The 24,050-nt window shown below is 45.0% G+C and overlaps 2 protein-coding genes across 4 annotated transcripts in view; one reads left to right on the forward strand and one right to left on the reverse strand.

The window, feature by feature from the left end:
* The window catches only part of RDH16 (retinol dehydrogenase 16), a 39,015-nt gene that overhangs the window by 8,031 nt on the left and 6,934 nt on the right, over window positions 1–24,050 (forward strand). The window contains exon 1 of one of the 2 annotated variants that reach the window (XM_063621371.1): window positions 11,077–11,242. The exons of the other annotated variant lie outside the window; for it this stretch is intronic. Coding sequence (XP_063477441.1) covers window positions 11,133–11,242 — 110 coding nt within the window. The 5' untranslated portion in view covers window positions 11,077–11,132. Of the gene's footprint in view, window positions 1–11,076; window positions 11,243–24,050 lie in introns of those variants that run through there. 2 annotated transcript variants of the gene reach the window in all.
* On the reverse strand, window positions 2–3,955 carry GPR182 (G protein-coupled receptor 182). 2 transcript variants are annotated; one of them, XM_063621370.1, is made up of 3 exons: window positions 3,787–3,941; window positions 1,971–3,243; window positions 2–1,165 (listed from the first exon to the last, which is right to left on the reverse strand). In XM_063621370.1, exon 2 carries the CDS (start codon window positions 3,225–3,227, stop codon window positions 2,013–2,015), a length of 1,215 nt encoding a protein of 404 aa, XP_063477440.1. In that variant the 5' UTR covers window positions 3,228–3,243; window positions 3,787–3,941; the 3' UTR covers window positions 2–1,165; window positions 1,971–2,012. The 2 variants fall into 2 exon arrangements, with proteins under 2 accessions (XP_063477440.1, XP_063477439.1); XM_063621369.1 differs by having other exon boundaries at window positions 2–3,243; window positions 3,787–3,955.

Raw genomic sequence — 24,050 nt, forward strand, 5'->3', positions numbered from 1 at the left:
CAAAAGTTTGGCATAGTTTAATGAGGTTGATATGTGGGTGTTTCCACAGAGGAGACAGACCTCAAGAAGTTAGGGAGTGATGTCCATTTGGCCCCAGAGCACATGGCCCACACAGGGCTCCCATCAGTGCTCAGTAGATGCTGAGTGTAGCAGGTGGTTCCCACTCTTCCCCTCCATGGATGGGAGGCCTTAGGGAAGTATTCACACTGCCAAGGTGATAACTAATCTTGGGAGAGTAGCCTCTAAGGTGATCTGGAATGCAACAGAGATGTAAAATTTGGTTTCCTTCAGGCAACTCCTGTAGCCCAAGTCAGAGGAGGCAGTGATATGGGCATCAGATCTTGGCTTTTTTATGTTGGGACAAGAGAGGAAAGTCTTTTTCAATGTGAATTCTGGATTGGTAGGCTAAGCCCTTACTGCGACCCAAGCCACAACCCAGACTCCTGGTTCAAAAAGCCTTCAGCTCTGTGCTACTTAGAAGCTGTCTGCAGCTTAAGACCCTTTCAGGTTTGGGCCCAGTGAGCAGGGAGATGCAGGTTTCCTTCCATGCTCCTGACAAACCTGGGTGCATATGCAATTGGAGCACGCGGTCAGTGCATCCACAGAACAGTTCTGATTTCTCAAAGCAGAACAGGTGGTCTCCAGGTCAGTGAGTAGTTACTCCAAGTTAAACATTCCAGACACATGGAGCATTTAAGCAGGACAGAGGAGATGGTGAAGAGGCCATCAGTGATTCCATCCAGTCCCCTCACCACGGGCAGGATTAAGAGGCAAAGGACGTGGAATTGGAAGGCGGAAACTAGATCCTGTTCTTAGGCCTTTACTTCAGAGTTCCTCATGGACAGGGTCCTAGTCTCCCAAACATAAGTGATCCTTTTCCAGAAGGTCTACTCGTTAACAGAGGACTTTTTTGTTTCATCTGTAGAACAAGTGTTAAGGAACCTAAGTTGTGGGACAGGAAAATTACGAAAAGACATGGCCAGGGAGAACTGACTTATAACAGTGTCAGAGCTCTGCCCTGTGACGGAATTGAGAAGTTTCCACTGTGGCCTTCCCCATCTGGTGCCGGGGACAGAGGGTGAAGGACAGAGCATCTGTCAGCACCTGCTGCTGGCTGTCCCAAGGGCTGCTCCCGGAATGACATCCCTTGATACTTTCCTATGATCTGGAGAGAAAGAGATGGGGGTGGGTTGGGCTTTCTGGTAGCTCTGTGTCTCCCTAGAAGAAGTCTGGAAGTTTCCTGGATCCGAAGCTGGGAAGAGGTCAGCTATGAGGAGCTGACTCTGGGACAGCTTCTCTTGCTTGTGGGGAGGGAGCAGGATGGACAACGGGGAGGGGTGTCAGCAAGGAAATGGAGCTGTGTTTCCTGGATGGCCGTGGGTGGAGATACCATCCTGCTGACCCAGCTGCAGGGTGCAGGTCTCAGACCTTGGCTTCGCCCCCACCCCTGCCATCCCCATCCCCCTTCACTTATCATGGCTGTGCATAGGATGCACAGCTAGGGAACGTCCTGCTGGGGCCGCCTGGTTCCTTGGCCTCTGGCCTCTTGTCCCCATAACCTGCATAGTGAGCTGGAAGATCAACAAGCTCACAAACACAAAAGGAGTTTGTGAGGTTCCTGCAGAGTTCACTGTTTCTGGCCAGAGTGATTTATGAAATGAATGTGTCTAGTTTCCTCTCCTGAGCACCTCTTTAGCCTCAGCTCCCTTCCCAATCCCAGCTGGAAGTGCAGATTTTTAAAAGATCCAGAGTCCATGGCTATCTCTTCCATTTATTTCACCTTTTTTTCTGCATGGCTGCTTAGACACAAGAACCAAGACAAATAGTACAACACTGAGGGCCTGCTCTCTATCCCTCCCGATCCTGTCTCTCTCTCCACACCTCAGTATTTTAAGATAGATTCAAAATTGACCATGAATGCTTTGACTCTCCCCTCTACATCCCCCCAAATCTCCCGCCTATACTCTCACCTGTGCCTTTTCCTTCACTGCTGGAGGAGCCTGGCCTCTACCTCAGCTAGGTGTAAGAGGTTGAGGGGGAGAGATGGGGGAAGTATTTGGAAGCAAATGGGGCGCCTGAGAGCTCAGGCTTGGCTCAGGGTGGGGGGCTGCTGCAGCGGGCTGGCTGTCCCCCTTGGTGATGATGATGGAATGCTGGGTGGAACAGGAGGAAGAGGAGGCACGTGTGCCCGCCTTGGTCTGGTCCTTAGGAAGGTAATGGACTACAGCGTTCAGGAGCCGGCCCCGGAAGTGTGGGCTGAGAAAGTTGTAAAGGATGGGGTTGATGACACAGTGCAGCATGGAGAAGCAGTCGATGACATCATAGAAGAAGTAGAGCAGGTGGACCAGGTGGCAGTGGAGGGAGATGTGGGTCCCATGCAGTGTGAGCAGCAGCAGGGTCACATGATAGGGCAGCCAGCACATGACAAAGACAGCCACGTAGGCACACATCAGCAGGCAGTGGCGCCGGCTCTTGGGTTGTCCTGGTTGCTGCAGCCGGCAGGCTGTCAGCACACTGAAGACTGCAATGAGAGGGAAGGGCAGCAGGAAGCCCAGGATGGTGGTGGACAGGGCCACCGCCAGGGCCCAGGTGCTGTACGTTTCAAAAGGTGCCATGAAGAGGCACATGGGCTCAGGGCCCTCCACCAGCTGGATGTGGACCACCTCAGGCAGCGGGATGATGGCCGAGAGGACCCAGATGCCCGCACACATGGTCCGCCGCACTCGGTGCTGGTAACGCTGCCAGGAGCGGGAGGCGCTGGTGAGGGTGACATAGCGGTCAACACTGAGGCACACCAGGAAGAAGATGCTGCTGTACATGTTGACAAAGTAGAAGTAGTGAGTGAAGCGACAGGAGAAGCTGCCCCAGAGCCAGGTGTAGTCCAGCGTGACCTCCAGCATCCACACGGGCAGAGACAGGACGATGCCCAGGTCCGCGATGGCCATGTTGAGGATGTAGAGGTTCAGCAGCCCCGCCCGGCCTGAGCCGTGCCAGTTGACGCATATCACCAGGAGGTTCTCCACCAGCCCAACCACAAACATGGCCAGGTAGAGGGCAAAGAGGACCACGCGCTTGGTGCTCTGGCTGAGCTCCACGTGGCACTCAAACAAAGTGTGGTTGAAGAGGTCGAGCAGCTCGGTCCAGTTGTGGATCTCTCCAAGGTCACTGGCAGGCACTGCGGTGACCCCCTCCGAGGGGCCGGGCCCCCAGCTGGGTTTCACTGACATTGGGACCAGCACACGCCTATTGGGATGAAGGGAGGGTTGGAAGGGAAAGCAGACCTCGAGAGCCTTGTGTCCTCAAGGTAGAGGCCGCAAGGAGTTGGGGGCTTTGGGGAAAGATTCTGTGGCTGACAAGGCAAGGAAGGGAAGTTTAGCTTTCAAACTGTGAATAAATAATACACAACTCACTTGCTAGCTCTGACCCAAGAGCAGAGATACTTTCTTAAGGGGTTTCAGCTGGAAGAGGCCGGGACTGTTGGTGTCCACCAACATTTCTTCCCACCCCCAGCCAGTTCCCCCTCAACAACCCCCTCAATCCCCCCACACCCACCATTCCTAGGTGGTCTCCAACCTCCACCTCTCTCCTGGCACTTCATTCCTCAGCCCTTTTGTACAGATCTTCATTACTCTTTTTCTGTCTTGTTATTTGGACCATGAGTGTGGAACACACAAACGCACACCACACACATCTAATTTGCCCCTAGGAAAACCTGTGGATCACGCAGGATAGCCAGTTGTCTCCAAGCCCTGATTCCCATCTTCCCTGGGAGAGGGTGACACTCACCTGAATTTCCCTTGGGAGCCCCTCGGTCCTGGAGGGAGGGCCGGCAGGTCCAGGCTGTGGGGAGCTGTGAGGAGGCTGGGGGTCCCTTGGCTGTGGGGCTGGCTTCCCTGCTGGCTTCCCTGCTGGCTTCACGGCGGCTCTTCTCATCCAGGAAGTAGCTGTCACTGCTGAGGCTCTGTGGGGAGGGCTGGGGTTTTTCCTGCATTCCCCCAATCCGGTTACAGGGGACGTCCCAGCAAAAGACCCGGTGTGCCAGTGGCGGGGAGGTCATACTGCCAGCATTAAAATCTCAACTCCTCGCTCACCCGCTGAATGAATTTACCTCTTTCCTTAGCCTCAGTGCTCTCCTCTGCAAAGTGGGGTCTGTTATCTACTAAAAAGGGATGCTTTGAGAATTAAAGGAGCTGTTGAGGGAGGGAAAGTGCTTAGCTCAGGTGGGGCCTGTGACAAATGCTTTACATATGTATGTATTTTCCTCTCCCTAAGTCAGCTTTGAATCTCTCTCTCCCCTGTCTTGATTCCAACTAGAGTGAAATTGGATGTGGGGGTGTAGGGGAGGGTCAAAATAAATCTGAAAATCAGTTGGGCTTTTAATAACTCTGGCCCACCCCTGCCATTCTCCCCAGCCCCTCACAGGTCTGTGAGCTCCCTGCCTTCATCTTGTGATTGGAGGTGAGAATCTGGGAAAGAAAAGATTGAATGGCCAGGCATGGTGGCTCATGCCAGTAATTCCAGCACTTTGGGAGGCTGAGGCAAGAGAATCGCTTGAGCCCAGGAGGCGGAGGTTGCAGTGAGCTGAGATCAGGTCACTGCACTCTAGCCTGGGTGACAGAGTTAATAAAAAAAATAAAAATAAGATTGAATGCGGGGTGTCAAGGGGGCTTTGTCAAAGCTTCAGAGAGATTCCTGAGTAGGGAGGGAGAGAGAACAGCGCCCTCCCCCTGTGGCTCTATACTTCTCTGCATGAAGGGTGTGGTCGGTGGCTGGTAGGGGATGAGCAAGGGATGGGGCATGGGGGAGGGAGAGCAGACTTCTCTCTCCTGCCAAGCTAGAGGGTAAGGGACTCTGAGCCATGTGTTATAGGTAAACATTTTGTGTCAGCAGAGCTTCCCGCCCCTCAGAGCGCTTTCACCTCACTTCATCTCGTTTGATTCTGGAGATACCCCTGTGGGGAGGATGGATTTCTTCATCCTCTTTGAGGCCCAGAGAGGTTGTGTGTTACACAAGCCACACTTGGCAGATGGCAGAGCTGCCTAGGCCTGAGCCAAAGGTGTGTCGGCTGGAGGGGATTCAGTATATATTGTCGAGGTGAAATTCCCATAGCATAAAATTAACCATTTTAAAATGTGTGATTTAATGGCATTTAGACATGCACATTGTGCAACCACCACCTCTGTCTAAGTGCTAAACATCTTCATTACCCGCAAAGAAAACCCCATAACCATTAAGCAGTCAATCCTATTCCCCCCGCCCCCCAACCTTCTGCTTCCTGTCCCTATGGATTTACCTATTCTGGATACTTAATAGAAAGGGAACCATATCATATGTGACCTTCCGTGTCTGTGTTTTTTTTTTTTTCCACTTAGTATGTTTTCAAGGTTCATTCACATTGGAACATGCATCCGTACTTCATTTCCTTTCATGGCTGAGTAATATTCCCATATATATATATATATATACACACACACCACATTTTCTTTATCCACTCAAAGAGAACATTTTTTAAAAGTTTGCTAATTGATTCTTTTATTATGGTAAAATATATGTAAGATTTACCACGTTAACCATTTTTAGGTGTACAGTTCAGTGGCGCTAAGTGCATTTACACTGCTGTGCAACCATCAGCGCCATTTACCTCCATGGGAGGGGATATTTTTAATTTTGTAGTTTTGTAGTTTTCTTAAACCTTCCACTTACATATCAGATCACTCCAAGATCACAAAATCTATCATGGCCAGTGCAGTGGCTCACACCAGTAATCCCAGCATTTTGGGAGGCCGAAGGGGGAAGACTGCTTGAGCCCAGGAGTTTGAGACCAGCCTGGGCAACAAGATGAGACCCCCATCTCTACAAAAAATAAAATAATTAGCCAGTTGTGATGGTACAGTCTGTACTTGGGAGGCTGAGGTGGGAGGATCACTTGAGACTAGGAATTCAAGGTTGCAGTGAGCCGTGATCACCCTGCTGCACTGAAGCCTGGGCGAGAGAGCTAGATCCCATCTCCTAAAAAAAAAAAAAGCCAATCATGGGCTAGGCTAGGTGGCTTATGCTTGTAATCTTGGCACTTTGGGAGGCTGAGACAGGTGTATCACCTGAGGTCAGGAATTCAAGATCAGCCTGGCCAACATGGTGAAACCTTGTCTCTACTAAAAATGCAAAAATTCCAGGCATGGTGGTGGGTGCCTATAATCCCAGCTACACAGTAGGCTGCTGAGGCGGGAGAATCTCTTGAACTCAGGAGGCGGAGGTTGCAGCGAGCTGAGATCACGCCACTGCACTCCAGCCTGGGTGACAGAGCGAGACTCCGTCTCAAAAAACAAACAAACAAAACAAAACAAAAACAAAAAACCATCATGATGAACCACAACAGTGTGAAATGTGGTTTACTTCGATTTTTCAGTTAGTTTTGCTCTTATTCTCTCTCTTTAGGATCTTAGTTTCTATCCCATTGATATTTTTCTTCAGTAAGGAGCCTTCTGAGAATTTCCCCTTCCCACTACGTGCTTTTGACCCATGCAAATGAAGCCTGTCCTAGACCAAGCACCCTCCAAGGAAGGCCCTGGTCTGGTCTTTGTCCTCTCCAGATGTCCACATCTGTGACCACTTCCATTCCTCACAAGACTGCCCTTTAGTGACTCCTGTCTCCTGGGTCTCTGAATTGTCCTTCCCATATGGAGACATCCCCCCTGCAGACTCACCTCTACCTGCTACCTTCTCCCACCTACTCCTGTCACCCAATGTGTATTTGTAGAAAGAGGAAGTGATGGTGGTTCCTTCTGGCAGAAGCTCAGAGGGAAAGCTCCTCCTTCAGGAAGAAATAAGTGATAGCTCTGCAGTTTTCATGTGGGGCTTTTTTAGGGGGTGGGGGTGCAGCTGGAAAGAGAAAGACTGGGAGGAAGAGAAAGAGGGAGGAGCAGGAGGCCAGGCTTCTCGCCAACCTGGGCAAAAGGAGCAGGCCAGCAGCTTTGCCCTATGCAGCAGGAACAGCAGCAGTGAAACAATTCCTGGAAATTTACTCTTTTTCCTCCCCACCCCACTATTTTTCCCCAAAAAAGTATAGACAAGACTTTGCGATCAACAATCAGAAAGGAAGGAAGGTACCAGGGAGGAGGTATTGGGAGGCAGAGATAAAGGCAGATGACTTTCCAGGGTCGGGTTAGGCAAAGGGCTGTGCTTGGACCCTGGCAGAAGGGGTGAGGCAGGCTGTCCTAGGGATCAACCCACATGCCTGGCTTATGGGGTGGAGGCAGGTGCTTTGTGGACAGGTTAAGGCTGAGGGATTTGGCAGTGACTGCACTCGCGTCCACAGTATGAACTTCCAGAAGGCCACTGAGTCAGGAAGCCAAGTCTATTCGTGGAGGTTGCTCTGCTGTCCTGCCGCCAGCTTCCCCAAGCTAGAGAGGAATCTGGTTTGCCAAGAAGTACCAGATTAGGAGCTTTCCAGGCTCCTCAAAGCCTGTGCCCCACTCCCCTGTCCGTGGCTCTCTCTGCTCAGTTCTTCCCTGTTCACCGGCCCTTCACAAGACCCTGTGGAGATAACACCAGTTTTTGAGTCAGACCTGTTTTTGACACTTTCTTCCACCACTTGGTAGCTGTGTGATCTTGGGCAGGTCACTTAACCTTTCTGAATCTCAGTTTCTTTCTTTTGTTTTTAAATATTTATTTGTACAGATTGATGTGGTACATGTGCAGTTTTGTTACATGCACAGGTTGCATGTTGGTCAAGCCAGGGCTTTTAGGGTATCCACCACAAGAATAACATGCATGGTACCCATTGACTAGTTTCTCATCATCCACCCCTCTCCCATTCCCTCTTCCTTCCAAGTTTTCACTGTTTACCGTTTCACTCTCCACATCCATGTGTACACATCTTTTAGCACTCACATATGAGTGAGAACATGCAATATTTGATTTTCTGTGCCTTGATTGTTTTACTTAAAATAATGATCTCCAGTTCCATCCACATTGCTGCAAAAGACATAATTTCATTCTTTTTTATGGCCAAATAGTATTCCATTGTGTATATATACCACATTTTCTTTATCCTTTTATTCGTTGATGGACACTTAGGTTGATTCCATGTCTTTGCTATTGTGAATAGGGCTGTGATAAACATACTAGTGCAGGTGTCTTTTTAATGTACTGATTTCCTTCCCTTTGAGTAAATACCCAGTAGTGGGATTGCTGGGTCAAATGGCAGTTCTACTTTTAGTTTTTTGAAAAATCTGCATACTGTTTTCCATAGAAGTTGTACTAGTTCACATTCCCACCAGCAATGTCTAAGAGTTCTCTTTGCTCCACTTTCTTGCCAACATCTGTTATTTTTTTATCTTTTTAATAATAGCCATTCTGACTGGGGTACGATGATATCGTGTCGTGGTTTTTGTTTGCATTTCTCTGATGATTAGTGATGTTGAAGATTTTTTCATACATCTGTTGGCCATTTCAAAAATGTCTTTTGAAAAATATCTATTCACGTCATTTGCCCACATTTTAGTGGGATTATTTGTGAGTTTTTTTTTTCTTGCTCGAGTTCTTTGTATATTTTGGATATCTCCCCTGTCAGATGAATAGTTTACAAATATTTTCTCCAATTCTGCAGGTTGTTCATTCTGTTGCTTATTTCTTTTGTTGTGCAGAGCTTTTTAGTTTAATTAAGTCCCATTTGTTTATTTTTGTTTTTGTTGCCTGTGCTTCTGAGATCTTAGTCATAAATTCTTTGCATAGTCCAATGTCCAGGAGACTTTTCCTTATACTAGATACTAGATTTTTCCCATAATACTAGATTTTCTTCTAATAATTTAATAATAGTTTTGGGTCTTATATGTAAGTCTTTAATCCATCTTGAGTTGATTTTTGTGTCTGGTGAGAGATAGGAGTTTAATGTCAGCTTCTTAATATGTAAAGTGAGGATAATGATGCTTCCCTTACAGGTTATTATATGGGATACATGAGATAATATATACAAGCCTGCCCTTTTTCTGCTTCATGGGAATAAGGAAAAAGGAATCCTCTCTTGTGGAATAGACATTGAGAGACCTCTCTAGTCCTACTACCACCAGCCATTTTTTTCCTCTCTGAATTAGATCAACGTGAGCTTCCTCTTTTATTTGGCTGTCTTGGGTTGTGTTTTTTACATAGAAGGGTGGGAACATTCCCAAATGTCACTATGAATTACCACAGAGAGATGTAGTAATAGTAACAGCTAATGTTTATCGAATACACACCATTGGCCAGACACAGTTGTAAGGGGCTTTATCCATATCACCTCGTTTAATCCTCATAACAACTTCATGGAGTGGGTACTACCATCGACAAGGAAACCAAAGCGCAGAAACTTTAAATAACTTGCGCCAGTCACACAGCTAGTAGTTCAATAAGCCCATATTACAAGGATTCTTGAGCTGGAGTCCATGAAGCTAATGGTTTTAGGTGTGAACTCTATGAAAAGTATAAGCAAGTTTGTTTGTTGTGTTACGTGCATTTCTGTGGGGGCTTATAACCTTCCTTAGATTCTCGAAGGAGCCCATGATGTCCAAAAGCTTAAAAAAAATGACCCTTGGAGAGCTTCTCCTCGACTGGGGTCAGGATAAAAAAAGCAATATTGGGTATCCACTTGTGTGGAGCTGACTCAGACCTGGGGATTCTAGGAAATTTCTTGCATGAGGAAGAAGGTGTCTCCTTCATGAAGGCTGAGGGATTTGTAGGATGATCTCGGAGGGATTTGAAAAGGGGAAAGTGAATGTCTTTGCTTCCCACTCCCTATCTTTCACGAGATGAAGGACAGCTGTTTCCTCTGTGATTTCCCAAGTGTGAGAAGGGAGGGTGTGACATCAGTCTAAGGAAGAGGAAGCTTGAAAAGACTGATAAGAGACTGGAAGGGCCCCAGGTACTATTCATATCCCACTGCTGCCTACAGCACCGGCAACCTCCCCGCATGCCTCCACCCTTCCCCCTTCCTTTGATCTCCTATCTCTGCCAGCTTCTGTTTCTCCCTCACTCTCCCATCTCCTGATCTGCACCCCTCCCCCAGCCTCTCTGTAGATGTGGTAAGTCTCTTGTTGATTCCAGGTTTCTTCCGTTTCTGTTAACTTTTGTTGAGCACCTAATGTATGCTGGTCAGAAATTCTCCAGTGCTTCCCAAGACCCCATCTTTCTAAGTTTTCACCATTTTAATAAAGGCATATGAATTCTTAGACTCTCTGAAATTGGAGTTGGGAGGACTTGACAAAGTCATCTTGATTCTCTGCCCTCGTTATAAAGATGAGAAAAATAGAGGCTTTAGGAAATCTCATATTGTCGCATGATGTAAGAAATAGTGATGAAAATGGAAAGCGAAGCCAGATGTTGCAGTGTCAGCTACCTCAACATTCATTCATCTCTGCTAGAAGCTAGCACTGCTGGGGATGGAAATACAAAAATGACTGGACTCAGTCTCGGAGCCCTCAAGGGGCTCTGAGTCTGTCAAACCTCTAGTATGCAGCACACTCAAGGCACCATCCATGTTGCTTAATTAACACTAGTCCAGTCTCTTACCAGCCAGCATCTTGCTGTTTCCCCCCTTCTTGGAGGATCCATGCAGGGAGATATGGGGGCTCCCTGATGCTGGAGAGAGTGGCCATTGGGATGAGCTGAAGAGCCTTGGCCGATCCCAGGCCGATGCCCACGTCGTGACTGCAGGGCTAGAGAAGAACCACCAGGGGGCGCGCGGCTCTTTGCTAGCCTCTGGTTTCTGCAGGAAACCTCTCCTTCCCTCTCCCAGTCCATCTCCACTTCTTCCTTAAATTAGGGGACAGAAATTGGGCAAACATGGACAGTGAGAGAGACGCCCAGTGCAAAGAAACCCTGGATTATTCTGTCCCACCCCTACTCCCCCAGCTCCCTGCCCCTCTACATCCTGCCCACCAGTTATGAAATAGTTTCCTCGACCTCACCCGGAGGGACCCTCCATGGACAGCAGTGAGGTCCACTCTGTACCCCTTTCTGTAGTCTCCTGAGGAGAAGATCCCTCCTGTCCATCAACACCCTGATACAAACTGAAGTAATACCTTTCCAGTTACTAGAGTTCATATCCTTCCCTGCTTGGGCAAGGTTTTGGACACACCATCCTCATTGTCCTTGTTCAAATGAGCAATGTTTTTAGCCTCTCAGTGTCTGAGGGGTCCAGATCCTGGATGTGGGCCCTGACAGGGGAGGGCAGAGGGCAGTGGAGCCAGCACCCAGGGCATATCAGGAGGTGAGCGAGTGAGCCCTGTGACACCTGCGTAAGTCATTACATTCCCCCTCCCAGCAGCCCTGGGTACTTCCTTCCTGTGGGTTCCAAGGCTCCATTCCCTTCTTTCCCCTTTCTTTTCCTGTGAGGTTGGACTCCCTGTGTGGGTCTTCAACTTCTTTCTGCCCCAGAAAAACTGTAGCAGGAGGGGACCTGCTCTTGTTCACTCTTTTGCCTTCTCCTTCTCATCCTAGACAGCCTGATCGTGCCCTACTTTTCTGGGGAGAGATTGATTCTGGATGCTGAGTGGGATGAGGAAACTCAGGCTCAGAGCAGGATTTCTACTGAATGTGCCTGGAAACCATGTGTAGCTTCCCAGTAAAGTCTATTTTCTGGGAGACCATGGTCCAGGAGTGTTGGTATACAATGTGTGTTAGGCCGTTCTTGTGTTGCTATAATAAATACCTGAGACTGGGTAATTTATAAAGAAAATAGGTTTAATTGGCTCATGGTTCTGCAGGCTGTACAAGTACGCATCTGCTTGGCTCCTGGTGAGGCATCAGGAAGCTTATAATCACGGCAGAAGGCAAAGGGGGAGCTGATATGTCACATGGTGAGTGGGAGCAAGAGAGAGAGAGAGCTGGGGAGGTGTCACACTTTTAAACAACCAGATCCCATCACAACTCATTCCAGTGTCTCCAGGACAGCACCAAGCCATGAGGGATCCACTACCATGACCCAACACCTCCCACCAGCCCCTGCCTCCAATACTGGGAACCGCATTTTGACATGCAATTTTGGTGGCACAAATATCCAAACCATATCACAAGATATGTAGAGACAAGTTCTGACCCTTGTTTGTAGATCACAGTGGTGTGTGTCATGGTGTGTGTGTGTGGGCCCCTGCGTGGACACCTGTGTGTACACCTGAGTAGGCACAGCAAGGCAGAGAGGCATTGGTGGACTAGGGAAGCATTGCTGAGTAGTGATAACTACTCACTGGGCAGGACTTGGGGTTTGCAATTGCAAAATTTAATCAAAGTAGTAAAAGATCTCTGTAATGAAAACTATAAAACACTGAGGGAAGACTTAAAAATAATACCAAAAAAATGGAAAAATATTTCATGTTCATGGATTGGAAGAATCAATAGTGTTAAAATGACCATACTACCCAAAGTAGTTTACAGATTCAATGCAATCTCTGTCAAAATACCAATGACATTCTTCACAGAAATGAAAAAAAAAACTTTAATATTTATATGGAACCACAAAAGACCCAGAAATTTACATGGTACTACAAAAGACCCAGAATAGCCAAAGCCATCTTGAGCAAAAAGAACAAAACTGGAGGAATCACACTATCTGACTTCAAATTATACTAGAGAGCTATAGTAACCAAAACAGCATGGTACTGGCATAAAAACAGACACATAGACCAATGGAACAGAGCAGACAACCCAGATACAAATCCACACATCTACAGTAAATTCATTTTTGACAAAAGTGCCAAGAGCATACACAGGGGAAAAGACAATCACTTTAATAAATGATGCTGGGAAAACTGGATATCATATGCAGGAGAATGAAACTACAGCCTTATCTCTTACCATACACAAAAAATCAAATCAAAATGGATTAAATACTTATATCTAAGGCCTCAAACTATGAAACTACTACAAGAAATTTTATATCCACAAGCACAGACAACCAAAGTAAAAATGGATGAAGAGCATCACATCAAGTTAAAAACCTTCTGTGCAGTGAAATATACAAGCAAGTAAGTGAAGAGACAGCCCATAGAATGGGAGAAAATACTTGTAAACTACACATCTGACAAGCAATTAATAACCAGAATATAGGGCCGGGCGCGGTGGCTCACGCTTGTAATCCCAGCACTTTGGGAGGCCGAGGCGGGCGGATCACGAGGTCAGGAGATCGAGACCACGGTGAAACCCCGTCTCTACTAAAAATACAAAAAAATTAGCCGGGCGTGGTGGCGGGCGCCTGTAGTCCCAGCTACTCGGAGAGGCTGAGGCAGGAGAATGGCGTGAACCCAGGAGGCGGAGCTTGCAGTGAGCCGAGATTGCGCCACTGCACTCCAGCCTGGGCGACAGAGCGAGACTCCGTCTCAAAAAAAAAAAAAAAAAAAAAAAAAAAAAAAAAAAAAAAAATAACCAGAATATATTAGGAGCTCAAACAACTCTGTAGGAAAAAAAATCTAATAATCCAATCAAAAAGTGTGCAAAAGATTTGAATAGGCATTTTGCAAAAGAGGAGATAAAAATGGCAGACAAGTATATATAAAGGTGCTCAGCATGATTGAGCCTTGGAGAAATGCAAATCAGAACTACACTGAGATATCATCTCACCCCAGTTAATGGCTTATGTCCACACACAGGCAATGAATAATGCTGCTGAGGATGTGAAGAAATGGGAACATTCATACACTGTTGGTGGGAATGTAAATGAGTACAACCACTTGGAGAACAGTTTGGAGGCTCCTCAAGAAAACTAAAAATTGAGCTACCCTATGATCCAGCAACCCCACTGCTGGGAGTATACCCATAACAAAGGAAATCAGTATATTGAAGAGATATCTGTACTCCTATGTTTTTTGCAGCACTGTTTTCAATAGCTAAGGTTTAGAAGCAATCTAAGTGTGCATTAACAGATTCGTGGATAAAGAAAATGTGGTACATATATGCAATGGAGTACTATACAGCCATAAAAAGAATGATATTCAGCCAGGCACAGTTGCTCACACCTGTAATTTCAGCATTTTGGGAGGCCAAGGCAGGTGGATCTCCTGAGGTTAGGAGTTCAAGACCAGCCTGGGATTCTCTACTAAAAATACAAAAATTATCCAGGCGTGGTGGTCCATGCCTATAATCCCAGCTACTAGGGAGGTTGAGGTGGGAGAATCACTTGAACCCAGGAGGCAGAGGTTGCAGTGAGCCAAGATTGTGCCACTGCACTCCATCCTGGGTGACAGAGTGAGACTCTGTATTGCGGGCTCTTTTTTGGTTCCATATGAACTTTAAAGTAGTTTTTTCCAATTCTGTGAAGAAAGTCATTGGTAGCTTGATGGGTATGGCATTGAATCTATAAATTATCTTGGGCAGTATGGCCATTTTCATGATATTGATTCTTCCTACCCATGAGCATGGAATGTTCTTCCATTTGTTTGTATCCTCTTTTATTTCATTGAGCAGTGGTTTATAGTTCTCTTTGAAGAGGTCTTTCACATCCCTTGTAAGTTGGATTCCTAGGTATTTTATTCTCTTTGAAGCAATTGTGAATGGGAGTTCTCTCATGATTTGGCTCTCTGTTTGTCTGTTATTGGTGTATAAGAATGCTTGTGATTTTTGCACATTGATTTTATATCCTGAGACTTTGCTGAAGTTGCTTATCAGCTTAAGGAGACTTTGGGCTGAGACGATGGGGTTTTCTAGATACACAATCATGTAATCTGCAAACAGGGACAATTTGACTTCCTCTTTTCCTAATTGAATGCCCTTTATTTCCTTCTCCTGCCTGATTGCCCTGGCCAGAACTTCCAACACTATGTTGAATAGGAGTGGTGTGCCAGTTTTCAAAGGGAATGCTTCCAGTTTTTGTCCATTCAGTATGATATTGGCTGTGGGTTTGTCATAGATAGCTCTTATTATTTTGAGATACATCCCATCAATACCTAATTTATTGAGAGTTTTTAACATGAAGGGTTGTTGAATTTTGTTGAAGGCCTTTTCTGCATCTATTGAGATAATCATGTGGTTTTTGTCTTTGGTTCTGTTTATATGCTGGATTACGTTTATTGATTTTCATATGTTGAACCAGCCTTGCATCCCAGGGATGAAGCCCACTTGATCATGGTGGATAAGCTTTTTGATGTGCTGCTAGATTTGGTTTGCCAGTATTTTATTGAGGATTTTTGCATCAATGTTCATCAAGGATATTGGTCTAAAATTCTCTTTTTTAGTTGTGTCTCTGCCAGGCTTTGGTATCAGGATGATGCTGGCCTCATAAAATGAGTTAGGGAGGATTCCCTCTTTTTCTATTGATTGGAATAGTTTCGGAAGGAATGGTACCAGCTCCTCCTTGTACCTCTGGTAGAATTCCACTGTGAATCCATCTGGTCCTGGACTTTTTTTGGTTGGTAAGCTATTAATTATTGCCTCAATTTCAGAGCCTGTTATTGGTCTATTCAGAGATTCCACTTCTTCCTGGTTTAGTCTTGGGAGAGTGTATATGTCAAAGAATTTATCCATTTCTTCTAGATTTTCTAGTTTATTTGTGTAGAGGGGTTTATAGTATTCTCTGATGGTAGTTGGTATTTCTGTGGGATCGGTGGTGATATCCCATTTGTCATTTTTTATTGAGTCTATTTGATTTTTCTCTCTTTTCTTCTTTATTAGTCTTGGTAGCAGTCTATCAATTTTGTTGATCTTTTCAAAAAACCAGCTCCTGGATTCGTTGATTTTTTGAAGGGTTTTTTGTTTCTCTATTTCCTTCAGTTCTGCTCTGATCTTAGTTATTTCTTGTCTTCTGCTAGCTTTTGAATGTGTTTGCTCTTGCTTCTCTAGTTCTTTTAATTGTGATGTTAGGGTGTCAATTTTAGATCTTTCCTGCTTTCTGTTGTGGGCATTTAGTGCTATAAATTTCCCTCTACACACTGCTTTGAATGTGTCCCAGAGATTCTGGTATGTTGTGTCTTTGTTCTCGTTGGTTTCAAAGAACATCTTTATTTCTGCCTTCATTTCGTTATGTACCCAGTAGTCATTCAGGAGCAGGTTGTTCTGTTTCCATGTAGTTGAGTGGTTTTGAGTGAGTTTCTTAATCCTGAGTTCTAGTTTGATTGCACTGTGGTCTGAGAGACAGTTTGTTATAATTTCTGTTCTTTTACATTTGCTGAGGAGTGCTTAACTTCCAACTATGTGGTCAGTTTTGGAACAGGTGTGGTGTGGTGCTGAAAAGAACATATGTTCTGTTGATTTGGGGTGGAGAGTTCTGTAGATGTCTATTAGGTCGGCTTGGTGCAGAGCTAAGTTCAATTCCTGGATATCCTTGTTAACTTTCTATCTCGTTGATCTGTCTAATGTTGACAGTGGGATGTCAAAGTCTCCCATTATTATTGTGTGGGAGTCTAAGTCTCTTTGTAGGTCACTCAGGACTTGCTTTATGAATCTGGGTGCTCCTGTATTGGGTGCATATATATTTAGGATAGTTAGCTCTTCTTGTTGAATTGATCCCTTTACTATTATGTAATGGCTTTCTTTGTCTCTTTTGATCTTTGTTGGTTTAAAGTCTGTTTTATCAGAGACTAGGATTGCAACCCCTGCCTTTTTTTGTTTTCCACTTGCTGGGTAGATCTTCCTCCATCCCTTTATTTTGAGTCTATGTGTGTCTCTGCACGTGAGATGGGTTTCCTGAATACAGCACACTGATGAGTCTTGACTCTTTATCCAATTTGCCAGTCTGTGCCTTTTAATTGGAGCATTTAGCCCATTTACATTTAAGGTTATTACTGTTATGTGTGAATTTGATCCTTTCATTATGATGTTAGCTGGTTATTTTGCTCGTTAGTTGATGCAGTTTCTTCCTAGCCTTGATGGTCTTTACAGTTTGGCCTGTTTCTGCAGTGGCTGGTACCAGTTGTTCCTTTCCATGTTTAGTTCTTCCTTCAGGAGTTATTTTAGGGCAGGCCTGGTGGTGACAAAATCTTTCAGCATTTGCTTTTCTGTAAAGTATTTTATTTCTCCTTCACTTATGAAGCTTAGTTTGGCTGGATATAAAATTGTCGGTTGAAAATTCTTTTCTTTAAGAATGTTGAATATTGGCCCCCACTCTCTTCTGGCTTGTAGAGTTTCTGCCGAGAGATCCGTTGTTAGTCTGATGGGCTTCCCTTTGTGGGTAGCCCGACCTTTCTCTCTGGCTGCCCTTAACATTTTTTCCTTCATTTCAACTTTGGTGAATCTGACAATTAAATGTCTTGGAGTTGCTCTTCTCGAGGAGTATCTTTGTGGCGTTCTCTGTATTTCCTGAATTTGAATATTGGCCTGCCTTGCTAGATTGGGGAAGTTCTCCTGAATAATATCCTGCAGAGTGTTTTTTTTTTTTTTTTTTTTTTTGAGACGGAGTCTCGCTTTTTCACCCAGGCTGGAGTGCAGTGGCGCGATCTCGGCTCACTGCAAGCGCTGCCTCCCGGGTTCACGCTATTCTCCTGCCTCAGCCTCTCCGAGTAGCTGGGACTACAGGCGCCCGCCACCACGCCCGGCTAATTTTTTGTATTTTTAGTAGAGACGGGGTTTCACCATGGTCTCGATCTCCTGACCTCGTGATCCGCCCGCCTCGGCCTCCCAAAGTGCTGGGATTACAAGCGTGAGCCACCGCGCCCGGCCGAGTGTTTTCCAAGTTGGTTCCATTCTCCCCATCACTTTCAGGTACACCAATTAGATGTAGATTTGGTCTTTTCATATAGTCCCGTATTTCTTGGAGGCTTTGTTCGTTTCTTTTTATTCTTTTTTCTCTAAACTTCTCTTCATGCCTCATTTCATTCATTTCATCTTCCATCACTGATACTCTTTCTTCCAGTTGATCACATTGGTTACAGAGGCTTGTGCATTCGTCACGTAGTTCTCATGCCATGGTTTTCAGCTCCATCAGGTCCTTTAAGGACTTCTCTGCATTAGTTATTCTAGTTATCCATTCGTCTAATTTTTTTTCAAAGTTTTTAACTTCTTTGCCATTGGTTTGAACTTCCTCCTTTAGCTCGGAGTAGTTTGATCTTCTGAAGCCTTCCTCTCTCAACTCATCAAAGTCATTCTCCATCCAGCTTTGTTCTGTTGCTGGTGAGGAGCTGTGTTCCTTTGGATGAGGAGAGGTGCTCTGATTTTTAGAGTTTCCAGTTTTTCTGCTCTTTTTTTTCCCCATCTTTGTGGTTTTATCTACCTTTGGTCTTTGATGACGGTGATGTACAGATGGATTTTTGGTGTGGATGTCCTTTCTTTTTGTTAGTTTTCCTTCCAGCTGCAGGTCTGTTGGAGTTTACTGGAGGTCCACTCCAGACACTGTTTGCCTGGGTATCAGCAGTGGTGGCTGCAGAACAGCGGATATTGGTGAACTGCAAATACTGCTGCCTGATTGTTCCTCTAGAAGTTTTGTCTCAGACAAGTACCCGGCCGTGTGAGGTGTCAGTCCGCCCCTACTGGGAGGTGCCTCCCAGTTAGGCTACTCGGGGGTCAGGGACCCACTTGAGGAGGCAGTCTGCCTGTTCTCAGATCGCAAGCTGTGTGCTGGGAGAACCACTACTCTCTTCAAAGCTGTCAGACAGGGACATTTAAGTCTGCAGAGGTTATTGCTGTCTTTTGTTTGTCTGTGCCCTGCCCCCAGAGGTGGAGCCTACAGAGGCAGGCAGGCCTCCTTGAGCTGTGGTGAGCTCCACCCAGTTTGAGCTTCCCAGCTGCTTTGTTTACCTACTCAAGCCTGAGCAATGGCAGGCGCCCCTTCCCCAGCCTTGCTGCCACCTTGCAGTTTGATCTCAGATTGCTGTGCTAGCAATAAGCGAGGTTCCATGGGCGTAGGGCCCTCCAAGCCAGGTGCGGGATATAATCTCCTGGTGTGCCATTTGTTAAGCCCATTGGAAAAGCACAGTATTAGGGTGGGAGTGACCCGATTTTCCAGGTGCCATCTGTCACCCCTTTCTTTGACTAGGAAAGGGAATTCCCTGACCCTTTGCACTTCCCGGGTGAGGCAATGCCTCGCCCTGCTTTGGCTCATGCACGGTGCGCTGCACCCACTGTCCTGTACCCACAGTCCAGCACTCCCCAGTGAGATAAACCTGGTACCTCAGTTGGAAATGCAGAAATCACCCGTCTTCTGCATCGCTCATGCTGGGAGCTGTAGACTGGAGCTATTCCTATTTGGCCATCTTGGCTCCACCTCTCTCTTGTAGGGTTTTTATGGCTTCAGGTCTAACATTTAAATCTTTAATCCATCTTGAATTAATTTTTGTATAAGGTGTAAGGAAGGGATCCAGTTTCAGCTTTCTACATATGGCTAGCCAGTTTTCCCAGCACCACTTATTATGTAGGGAATCCTTTCCCATTTCTTATTTTTGTCAGGTTTGTCAAAGATCAGATGGTTGTAGATGTGTGGTATTATTTCTGAGGCCTCTGTTCTGTTCCATTGGTCTATATATCTGTTTTGGTACCAGTACCATGCTGTTTTGGTTACTGTAGCCTTGTAGTATAGTTTGAAGTGATGCCTCCAGCATTGTTCTTTTGGCTTAGGATTGACCTGGCAATGTGGGCTGTTTTTTGGTTCCATATGAAGTTTAAAGTAGTTTTTTCCAATTCTGTGAAGAAAGTCATTGGTAGCTTGATGGGGATGGCATTGAATCTATAAATTACCTTGGGCAGTATGGCCATTTTCATGATATTGATTTTTCATATCCATGACCATGGAATGTTCTTCCATTTGTTTGTGTCCTCTTTTATTTCATTGAGCAGTGGTTTGTTGTTCTCCTTGAAGAAGTCCTTCACATCCCTTGTAAGTTGGATTCCTAGGTATTTTATTCTCTTTGAAGCAATTGTGAATGGGAGTTCACTCATGATTTGGCTCTCTGTTTGCCTGTTATTGGTGTATAGGAATGCTTGAGATTTTTGCACATTGATTTTGTATCCTGAGACTTTGCTGAAGTTGCTTATCAGTTTAAGGAGGTTTTGGGCTGACGATGGGGTTTTCTAAATATACAATCATGTAATCTGCAAACAGGGACAATTTGACTTCCTCTTTTCCTAATTGAATACCCTTTATTTCTTTCTCTTGCCTGATTGCCCTGGCCAGAACTTCCAACACTATGTTGAATAGGAGAGGTGAGAGAGGGCATCCTGTCTTGTACCAGTTTTCAAAGGGAAGACTTCCAGTTTTTGCCCATTCAGTATGATATTGGCTGTGGATTTGTCATAAATAGCTCTTATTATTTTGAGATATGTTTCATCAATACCTAATTTATTGAGAGTTTTTAGCATGAAGGGCTGTTGAATTTTGTCGAAGGCCTTTTCTGCATCTATTGAGATAATCATGTGGTTTTTGTCATTGGTTCTGTTTATGTGATGGATTACATGTATTGATTTGCATATGTTGAACCAGCCTTGCATCCCAGGGATGAAGCCAACTTGATCATGGTGGATAAGCTTTCTGATGTGCTGCTGGATTTGGTTTGCCAGTATTTTATTGAGGATTTTTGCATCGATGTTCATCAGGGATATTGGTCTAAAATTCTCTTTTTTTTGTTGTGTCTCTGCCAGGCTTTGGTATCAGGATGATGCTGGCCTCATAAAATGAGTTAGAGAGGATTACTTCTTTTTCTATTCATTGGAATAATTTCAGAAGGGATGGTGCCAGCTCCTCTTTGTACCTCTGGTAGAATTCCACTGTGAATCCATCTGGTCCTGGACTTTTTTTGGTTGATAGGCTATTAATTATTGCCTCAATTTCAGAGCCTGTATTGGTCTATTCAGAGATTCCATTTCTTTCTGGTTTAGTCTTGGGAGGGTGTATGTGTCGAGGAATTTATCCATTTCTTCTAGATTTTCTAGTTTATTTGCGTAGAGGTATTTATGGTATTCTCTGATGGTAGTTTGTATTTCTGTGGGATCAGTGGTGAAATCCCCTTTATCATTTTTTATTGAGTCTGTTTGATTCTTCTCTCTTTGCTTCTTTATTAGTCTTGCTAGTGGTCTATCAATTTTTTTTAACCTTTTCAAAAAACCAGCTCCTGGATTCATTGATTTTTTGAAGGGTTTTTTTGTGTCTCTATCTCCTTCAGTTCTGCTCTTAGTTATTTCTTGCCTTCTGTTAGCTTTTGAACTTGTTTGTTCTTGCTTTTCTAGTTCTTTTCATTTTGATGTTAGGGTGTCAATTTTAGATCTTTCCTGCTTTCTCTTGTGGGCATTTAGTGCTATAAATTTCCTTCTACACACTGCTGTAAATGTGTCCCGGAGATTCTGGTATGTTGTGTTTGTTCTTATTGGTTTCAAAGAACATCTTTATTTCTGCCTTCATTTCGTTATTTACCCAGTAGTGATTCAGAAGCAGGTTGTTCAGTTTCCATGTTGTTGAGTGGTTTTGAGTGAGTTTCTTAGTCCTGAGTTCTAATTTGATTGCAGTGTGGTCTGAGAGACAGTTTGTTGTGATTTCTGTTCTTTTACATTTGCTGAGGAGTGCTTTACTTCCAACTATGTGGTCAATTTTGGAATAAGTGTGATGTGGTGCTGAGAATAATGTATATTCTGCTGATTTGGGGTGGAGAGTTCTGTAGATGTCTATTAGGTCAGCTTGGTGCAGAGCTGAGTTCAAGTCCTGGATATCCTTTTTAACCTTCTGTCTCATTGATCTATCTAATATTGACAGTGGGTTGTTAAAATCTCCCATTATTATTGGGGAGTCTAAGTCTCTTTGTAGGTTTCTAAGGACTTGCTTTATGAATCTGGGTGCTCCTGTATTGGGTGCATATATATTTAGGATAGTTAGCTCTTCTTTTTGAATTGATCCCTTTACTATTATGTAATGGCCTTCTTTGTCTCTTTTGATCTTTGATGGTTTAAAATCTGTGTTATCAGAGAGTAGGATTGCAATCCCTGCTTTTTTTTTCTTTTTTTGCTTTCTATTTGCTTGGTGGATCTTCCTCCATCCCTTTATTTTGAGCCTATGTGTGTCTCTGCATGTGAGATGCGTCTCCTGAATAGAGCACATTGATGGGTCTTGACTCTTTATCTAATTTGCCAGTCTGTGTCTTTTAATTGGGGCATTTAGCCCATTTACATTTAAGGTTAATATTGTTATGTGTGAATTTGATCCTGTCATTATGATGTTAGCTGGTTATTTTGCTCACTAGTTGATGCAGTTTCTTCCTAGCATCGATGGTCTTTACAATTTGGCATGTTTTTGCAGTGGCTGGTACTGGTTGTTTCTTTCTGTGTTTAGTGCTTCCTTCAGGAGCTCTTGTAAGGCAGGCCTGGTGGTCACAGAATCTCTCAGCATTTGCTTGTCTGTAAAGAATTTTATTTCTCCTTCACTTATGAAGCTTAGCTTGGCTGGATATGAAATTCTGAGTTGAAAATTCTTTTCTTTAAGAATGTTGAATATTGGCCCCCACTCTCTTCTAGCTTGTAGAGTTTCTGCCGAGAGATCCGTTATTAGTCTGATGGGCTTCCCTTTGTGGATAACTCTACCTTTCTCTCTGGCTGCCCTTAACATTTTTTCCTTCATTTCAACCTTGGCAAATATGACAATTATGTGTCTTAGGGTTCCTCTTCTTGAAGAGTATCTTTGTGGTGTTCTCTGTATTTCCCGAATTTGAATGTTGGCCTTCCTTGCTAGATTGGGGAAGTTCTCCTGGATAATAACCTGAAGAGTATTTTCCAACTTGGTTTCATTCTCCCCGTCACTTTCAGGTACACCAGTCAAACGTAGGTTTGGTTTTTTCACATAGTTCCATATTTCTTGGAGGCTTTGTTCATTTCTTTTTCTCTTTTTTCTCCAAACTTCTCTTCTCACTTCATTTCATTAATTTGATCTCCAATCACTGATATTCTTTCTTCCACTTGATCAGATCGGCTACTGAAGCTTGTGCATGCTTCCTGTAGTTCTCATGCCATGGTTTTCAGCTCCATCAGGTCATTTAAGGACTTATCTACACCATTTATTCTAGTTAGCCATTCATCTAATCTTTTTTCAAGATTGTTAGCTTCCTTGTGATGGGTTCCAACATCCTCCTTTAGCTCGGAGAATTTTGTTACTACTGACCTTCTGAAGCCTACTTCTGCCAACTCATCAAAGTCATTCTTCATCCAGCTTTTTTCTGTTCCTGGCGAGGAGCTGCAATCCTTTGGAGGAGAAGAGGCAGTCTGTTTTTTTTAATTTTCAGCTTTTCTGCTCTGGTTTCTCCCCATCTTTGTGGTTTTATCTACCTTTGGTCTTTGATGTTGGTGACCTACAGATGGGGTTTTGGTGTGGATGTCCTTTTTGTTGATTTTGAGCTATTCCTTTCTGTTTGTTAGTTTTCCTTCAAACAGATTCCTCAGCTGCAGGTCTGTTGGAGTTTGCTGGAGGTCCACTCCAGATCCTGTTTGCCTGTGTGTCACCAGCAGAGGCTGCAGAACAGCAAATATTGTTGCCTGATCCTTCCTCTGGAAGCTTTGTCCCAGAGGGGCACCCACCTGTATGAGATGTCAGTCGGCCCCTACTGGGAGGTGTCTCCCAGTTAGTCTACACAGGATTCAGGGACCCATTTGAGAAGGCAGTCCGTCTGTCCTAAGAGCTCAAACACCATGCTGGGAGAACCACTGCTCTCTTCAGTGCTGTCAGACAGGGATGTTTAAGTCTGCAGAGGTTCCTGCTGCCTTTTGTTCAGCTATGTACTGCCCCCAGAGGTGGAGTCTATAGAGGCAGCAAGCCTTGACTTGCTGCGGTGGGCTTTGCCCAGTTTGAGCTGCCCAGCTGCTTTGCTTTCCTACTCAAGCCTCAGCAATGGTGAATGACCCTCCTCCTGCCATGCTGCTGCTTTGCAGGTTGATCTCAGACTACTGCACTAGCAGTGAGCAAGGCTCCGTGGGAATGGGACCTGCCAAACCAGGCACGGGATATAATCTCCTGGTGTGCCATTTGCTAAGACCATTGGAAAAGTACAGTATTTGAGCAGGAGTGTCTTGTTTTTCCAGGTACAGTCTGTCACGACTTCCCTTGTCTAGGAAAGGGAAATCCCCTGACCTCTTACACTTCCTGGGTGAGGCAATGCCCTGCCCTGCTTCAGCTCACCCTCCGTGGGCTG

This window comes from Symphalangus syndactylus, chromosome 17 (assembly GCF_028878055.3).
Source record: "Symphalangus syndactylus isolate Jambi chromosome 17, NHGRI_mSymSyn1-v2.1_pri, whole genome shotgun sequence".
In the NCBI taxonomy this organism is placed as follows: Eukaryota; Metazoa; Chordata; class Mammalia; order Primates; family Hylobatidae; genus Symphalangus; species Symphalangus syndactylus.

What these genes read in the sequence shown, in the direction of transcription:
- GPR182 (XM_063621369.1), bottom strand. Translation starts at nt 3,227, where the DNA reads ATGTCAGTGAAACCCAGCTGGGGGCCCGGCCCCTCGGAGGGGGTCACC.